The sequence below is a fragment of the Vombatus ursinus genome, unplaced genomic scaffold, assembly GCF_900497805.2.
Source record: "Vombatus ursinus unplaced genomic scaffold, bare-nosed wombat genome assembly UNPS02014861.1, whole genome shotgun sequence".
In the NCBI taxonomy this organism is placed as follows: Eukaryota; Metazoa; Chordata; class Mammalia; order Diprotodontia; family Vombatidae; genus Vombatus; species Vombatus ursinus.
Genome location: NW_020954639.1, coordinates 3,878,787 through 3,886,105, shown reverse-complemented (window position 1 = coordinate 3,886,105; position 7,319 = coordinate 3,878,787). Strand labels below are relative to the sequence as shown.

Genomic DNA, 7,319 nt, shown 5'->3' with positions numbered 1-7,319 from the left:
CCCGGGAGCTCGTGCCCTATATACCCTGCTAAAAATAGCCTGCACGGCCGCCTACCAATCAGAGTTGGGGAAATTTCGAATTACTCCAATAGTGGAGGCCGTAACGGAGACGTTCGGTCACGCCAGGCGGGGCAGCCATGAGCCGCGGGTGGCTACTGGTCGAAGCTGACATCATAGGCGCACGGCTTCCAGGATGGGTAGATAGCGATTGGGCCGCTGGCAGAGCCGGCGCAAGAGCTGATCACGTGGGGGGGAGGGGAGAAGTGGGGGGAGCCAAGGCCGAAGGAGGAGGAGGAGGAGGAGGCGGTGGAGGAGGAGGGAGGGGGGGAAGAGGCTGGCAGAAGAGGTTTGAATAGGGAAGTTTTGCAGGGGTTACGTTTGCAGTCAGTTCAGTGTTTGCAAATATTGTGTAGGCTCCTGAGCAAGTCTCTGTGATCCAGGAGAATCAGAATCTGAGGCTTCTAATTGCTGTGCAATTGAGTTTGCATGAAACTTTCACCTCTTCTGCAGGAATTGACTCTTGTGATTTCGGGAGAGAGTTTTAAATCTCTCTGACTACAGACCACACACCTCCCTATTTTTTACAACAGAATTGACTTTATTTTCCAACCAGACATGGATGTTCTCCCAATGTGCAGCATCTTCCAGGAACTCCAGATTGTGCATGACACTGGTTACTTCTCAGCTTTACCATCCCTGGAAGAATATTGGCAACAGGTAAATAGGGATTTTCATTACAAGGCGCAGAGTTTAAAAAAAAAAATGCCCAGTGTCACCGGTGCACTGAGGAAAAAGGAGTGAATGGAGGAAAAAAAAATTAAGAGTGTGTGTGATTGAAGCTGCCTATCTCTATGTATATATAGATAGATAGATAGATTTTTTTTGGTTGTTTGGGGAAATTTTTTAAAATTAGGATTTATTTTTTTTTAAATCTTGTTCAAATGCCTGTTGTTTTCAATACACTTTTTTAGTGCATCTCACGTTCGGAAGGGGAGTTGTCATTTTCATTAGACTGGAGCTGTAGATCAGTTGTTCCGAGAGTGTTTTTGCCATTTTGGACCTTCTCAGCGGCAACCATCGGAGCGGAGAGCCAAACTCTTCCAGCCTTGCGTTAGCTAGATCCCCGTACCGAGCCCTTGGCAGAAGTTTTGTGCTTGTATCGGGTCCAAACTCCACAGCTGGATCTTGTCATATGAACTTGCCTTTACTGCCAAGGGATTTTTTTTTTTTAGGGTTTTTGTTTTTGTTTGTTTGTTTTTTGTTTTGCCTTTTTTTGGGGGGGTGTGTGTGTGTATGTTTATGTGTGTGCGAATACTTCTAAAATGTAAATACATAGAGTATATATACTATATATAATTTATAGTTTTTCCTGGTAGAAATACCTACCAGCTTATTTCCTATCTCGTTAACAAATTTCTCCCCCTCTTTCCGTCCCCCGGGGAATTTGGAAGATTTGCCTAGGTTTTGCCTGATTTTCTTACCGGCTACTCTTGTTGATCAGCCGAAAGGAAAAAAAAAAAAAAAAAAGAAATCTATTTACACGACCAGTGACTTGTCAGTCATATGACAGTGAGCCTGTCCTGCTAATTGCTTCAAGTCTTAGTTTGCATAGAAGATCGGAGGCTTCTGTCGTTTTAATGGGACTGGATTTTTTTTAAGCTTTTGTTTTTGATTTTGATTTTTTTTCTCCCTTTCTTGATTGGTTGGATTTCTCCAGGCGAAATAGACTCCCCCACTTCTTCCATTGTCTTTAAATATATATGGAGGATCTGTTGTTGTCTGTCAGCCCCGGCTGTCTTGTTTGCTTTATTCACTAAGTGAATGATCAAATCACCTATTTTCCTGTTGGTTTGGAAGACCAGAAACCTTATTTAGAAAGATGAAATACAAAGGGTTGCAGCTTTCACGTGTCTTGTTTAATTGTTTGCAATCCTTTCTTCCCTTACTCCCCCCCCCTTTTTTTTTCTCCTCAAAGAAGCAGCTCCCTAGTACGTGATTGAAATTGATCTAAGTAGTTTCCTTCAGGCATTTGGGATTTGGGCAAAAAGCCAGACTTGGCTCCCAGTAGCCATCAGAGGCATTTAAACTCACAGAAAGCTTCATTCTGGTCCATATTGCTCATCTACATAATGGAGAATTTAAATTAGCCAGATTATTAAAGTTTAACAAGATCTCAATAAATGCTCTTTCCTGTTTCCTTGAAGGATCAATAAAATATTTTTTGCTGTCTTTTTTCTTTGCTGTATCTTAATATGTACTATAGCGAAGCTTGTCTAATTATAGGTGTATATAGAATATAATGACTTTTCCCCTTGCTTGCTTGCTCACACTAGGCATGTGACAAGTCTGAAGGGAGGTGGGGGGGAGGGAGGAGGGAAGAGAAGAAATGTATAATATAACATATTTCTAAGGCAGCCAGTTAGAGTGAAATGTGTGGTTTTTGGATAGGCTTTGCTTAGAAGGCTACAGGGTTGCATAGGAGAGTTATGTTGATGAAATGAGTAGAATCTGGTGTAGAAACTTAACCAGTAGCATTGTCGGTAGGCAGCCTAATATGGACATGCATACAACTAATCCTAGTGGAAATGAGAGAGGGGGAAGAACAAACAATTTTAATCCTAAAATGTTTCCTACCATTTTTTTTCCAGTGGCTAGAAAGTTTGAAATGGTGGGGAGAGGGGATGCTGATCTCGGCAGTTGTAGCCACTTGAAAGGTTGGTTGTTGGGGGTTGGGGGGGAACCGTTGTACATGTCACACTGCATGTATATTTGAACAGAGTACTTTCTTGGCTGTTGGTCAGATTTTTAAAAGGAAGTCTCCTTTGGCATTGCGTGAAAGAAATAGAGTGATGACTCATACAGTTGTACTCTTGGCCAGTAGATAAAGTTCTTGTTCATTGTGGGACTCCCAGCAGGGCCTTAGAGTAATTTCCCCTTTTGCATCTTTTTTACAATAGCATATTGCTATTCTGAAACTTTTCCTCCTCTCCTGCTGGTGAAATTCCCTGTGTCTCAGACCACTATAGAAGTAGTTGAAGTTATATGGTTATGTGCATGGCCCAGCACTTAGAAATGACATTCTTTGAAAGTCTCCTAGGTCTCTAATACACAGGAAATGGGTGGTTTATCAGCAGCTCCATTGATGTCCGGGAATACAGATTGTCAGCTAGCTGCCACCATACTAGAATGTGGTATTGTGCTATGACAAGTCAACTCCATTTTTATGTGAGCCTGTCAAACTACACTGGATGCAGTAGCGTGCTTCTGTCCTGTGTTGTATGAATGTGTGCTAGGTGCATGTGTAGGATGAATGACTTTGCCTTTATTAATAAAGACAGTTCTTTAGAATGACAGATAATCTGGTTAAACCTGTTACAGGTGTATGTTTGGGAAGCTGGTTTTGTGTATGTGTAGTTTACTGGGAAACTCATTAGAAACTTCAACTAGTAACAATAATAAAAATCAGCTTAGAGATCATCACTCATTTGAATCATTAGTCTAATATTTGAAAAGCTAAGTAAGACAAGTTTCATCTTTTAGCTTTTCTTTTAAACTGTTATCCAGTATTTGGAAACTGAGTTAATGTAATATCCATTTTCTGCATTCCAAATGTTTCTTAATTGTAAAAAGATTCTAAATTTTGGTTTTAGAGTACCAGGGTTGTTTTTCTTTTTTTGCATGGGTTTTTTTTTTTTTTTTGAAATTTACTTTCACTTCCATTTTTAGTATTTATAAATTGATCTGACTTTAAATTTTTTTCATTTTTACATAGACCTGCTTAGAGTTGGAACGGTACCTCCAGAGTGAACCCTGCTGTGTGTCAGCATCGGATATTAAATTTGAAAGCCAAGAAGATCTGTGGACCAAAATTATTCTGGCTCGAGAGAAAAAGGAAGAATCAGAACTGAAAATTTCTTCTAGTCCTAAAGAGGACAGTCCAATCAGTCAGAGTTTCAGCCAGAGCCTAGAGACCAACAGCTTAAATTCAGATGTGAGCAGTGAATCATCTGACAGCACTGAGGAACTTTCACCTACTACTAAATTTACCTCTGATCCAATAAGTGAAGTCTTAGCCAATTCAGGAAATTTGAGTTCTTCTGTCACTTCCACTCCTCCTTCTTCCCCGGAACTGGGCAGAGAACCTTCCTCTCAACTGTGGAATTGTATGCCTGGTGAATTGCATTCACCAGGTAAAATTCGTACTGGGACTGTGGGCAAGACTGGTGAGAAGGTCAGTGGTGATGCCTCCCCAGATGGCCGGAGACGAGTCCACCGGTGCCATTTCAATGGCTGTCGGAAAGTCTACACCAAAAGCTCGCATCTCAAAGCACATCAGCGCACTCATACAGGTCAGTCCCTCCTCGTCAACCAAAGGAGTTAAGGCTAGTTACCAATAGGGAATACCCTGAATTTCATGTTGTCATTGTATTACACAAGCTCTGGATGAGAGCCCAGAGCCCGGGAGATGATGTAGTCACACCAGAGGTTTACCAGCATTCAAGACATCATTTCCTCATTCTTTTCATCAAAGAGTTGGATCTTTTTGAGGACAGAATCAAATTCTGAAAAGACTGGTTGATTGTCGTGGAGGAATGGCAGGGTTTCAAGTTGAGCATACAGGAAGCCCAAGCCTGTTCCTTGCTGCTCCCATTCTCCTCCTCTCCCCCCTCCCCCCACTCCCACCCCCCACCTCCCATACATCTAATTGAGGGCCTCTTATTACATTCTCCATATAAAAGAATTGGATGAAGTCTTAAATTGTCTCCTTTTAGCTTCATTTTTAATTAATTAAAGAGCCCAGGAGCAGGTGGTCTCCTAGCAGTATAGTGTACATTAGTATTGATGTGACATACTGTACTTGTGTATTTATAGTATATGTGAGAGCTTGACATGACTGCACTCCAACCAATCAAAACACATTTGCCAAGCACTTATTATTTGACTAGGGCGCTCCAGTATATGTTATTATAAATTAAATACAGCCCAATTTATAAAAGGTGCCTTAAAAAAAGGAAGGAAGAAAGGGGCTAGCACCATTAGCAATCAGAATGAAAATCTGACTTTTGAGAGCAGGAAAAGACCTTAGTAATTACTTTGTCCAACCCTTTCATTTCATACATGAGGAACCTGAGTCTCCGGGAAGTAAAGCCACTTACTCAAGGTCACCCAGCTGGTTAGAGACAGCTAGACTCCAATAGAAGCTTCCTAATTCCCAGTCCATCTATTACATTAGGGTCTGGGTTTTATCCTATTCATAAGTAGTAGTATGCTTTATTTGACATTTCCTGGTAGCACTGTTGATTAACAAATGGCTTCTAGGTCATGACTTGATTTGAGGAACGGTTTTTTGTTTTTTTTTTAAGTTATTTGGTTATTATCTGGGAGTGTGAATACAATTGAATTTTCAAGAGAAGTAAAAAGATCTAGTGAAAACTGGCCATTCCCATTCCATGGGGGAAAGCGTGTAGGGATGTAGGGTCAGGTACATCACGTATGATATATTTCACCAATGTCTGGCATTGTCTTGTAGATGTTAACTTCCATTACTGTAATTGTATATATCTATATCTGTCTATATCTATAGATAGATATGTGTGTGTATATATATATATATATATATATATATATATATATATATTTATAGACTTTGCCAAAATTTGAAGTCCCTGCTAGAGTACTAAAGGAGTGTCACCAGAAATTATGCTTGTTAATATCTATTGCCATAAATTAGTATTGTCCTTAATCATAATTGTTTGAGGATTCTGTACCTGAGGCACGTTCTTGGAAGCTCTGAACTTGGTCATAAATGAGTTGGGGACTTGGTGTGTATTTTTGTTCTGAGCTGTGTTCATCTTTGTTTCAATGAAGTCACAGTTGACCAATGATGTGTTTCGTTTGTAGGAGAAAAGCCTTACAGATGCTCATGGGAAGGGTGTGAATGGCGTTTTGCAAGAAGCGATGAGTTAACAAGACATTTCAGAAAGCACACGGGTGCCAAGCCTTTTAAATGTACTCACTGTGACAGGTATGTGAATGGAGACTCCTCAAAAAAATCCTTCAAGGGTTAAGTGGAAGACCCTGACAAAGCCTCCCCCCATCCTTTTTTTTTTGTCTTAAAGAAATTTCACGCGTAAAGATAATTATTATTCTTCATTACCAGCAGTATTTTTATTGGCCCTAGTCTTCACTGATTAAAATCTCAAGAAAATTTTGTTCATTTTCATTGTAATAATAAATGATGATAGCTAGCATTTATACAGTACTTTTAAGAATTACATTTTTTGACATATACTTTCTTTTGCTCCTCATAACCACCCAGGGAGGTAGGGGCTATTATTATCCCCATTTTATACATGAGGAAACTGAGGCTGAGAAAGGTTAAATGATCTGCCTAGGATCGCACAGCTAGTGAGGATCTGAGGCAGGATTTGAACTTTTATCTGTCTTCTTGACTGGGGATCACATCCACTGCACCACCTAGCTGCCTGACAAAAGATTTTCACACAGACATGTGATACTATCCCTTTGGCATAGTAAAGCAGGCTTCCTCTTCAAAAAAGCTCTCTATACCAAATTATGAAGATCAAACATCCCTAAGGGCATTGTGCTCAACCACTAAATTGAGACTTCCTGAAATAGAAATCAGAGGTCAGCTACAACCTTCATTCCTATAAAATGGAAATGTAGTGTACCTTTAACAAAATTCTTATGAACCAAAGAGTGCTCTTCCGATTTCTTAGAATGGGAATAGAGAGACACCATTACACTATAGATTCACAGAGAATGCAGCATAAATCTGTATTTTATTTTTTTTTGTTTTGTTTTGCAGGTGTTTTTCCAGGTCTGATCACCTGGCCCTTCACATGAAGAGGCACCTCTGAATGAGTCAAGAGGTGAATCCTGTGGGCTAAGCGGCTGCAAGGTTGAGACAGCCTTGTGAGGAGGGATGCGTGTCCCAGCCAAAAAGCATGCCATTTTGCACCCTACCCAGTTGCCTCCAGGACCTCTAACTTGAAGGTCTTTTGAGGGCTAATAAAGTCATGTAAGAAGTGGCATCGCAACCGTGGTGCATGAGGTTTGGGTTTTCCCGGACCCATTCACTGGTACCTAACCTTCTGAGTGGCTCCTAAGCCTTTGCCGTGAGCATGTGCACTGAGAATGTTAATGATTGGGCTGACTGTATGTTGAGGATCTATTCATGACTGTATGATGAGGCATACTTTTTTTAATCTTGTGGTAGTTTTGCTGCAAGAGAGATGAAAAAGTTAGTTTGAATGTTTTGTGTGTGAGGAACATACCATGAGATGGGACGACCACCA

General features: G+C 40.5%; 1 protein-coding gene across 1 annotated transcript; it reads left to right on the top strand.

The window, feature by feature from the left end:
- Positions 1 to 336: 336 nt before the first annotated feature.
- KLF6 (Kruppel like factor 6) lies at positions 337 to 7,052 on the top strand. The gene is made up of 4 exons (XM_027841514.1): positions 337 to 717; positions 3,773 to 4,349; positions 5,902 to 6,025; positions 6,830 to 7,052. The coding sequence occupies exons 1-4, from the start codon at positions 616 to 618 to the stop codon at positions 6,879 to 6,881; spliced, it is 855 nt and encodes a 284-aa protein (XP_027697315.1). The 5' UTR covers positions 337 to 615; the 3' UTR covers positions 6,882 to 7,052.
- The last annotated feature ends 267 nt before the right edge of the window (positions 7,053 to 7,319 follow it).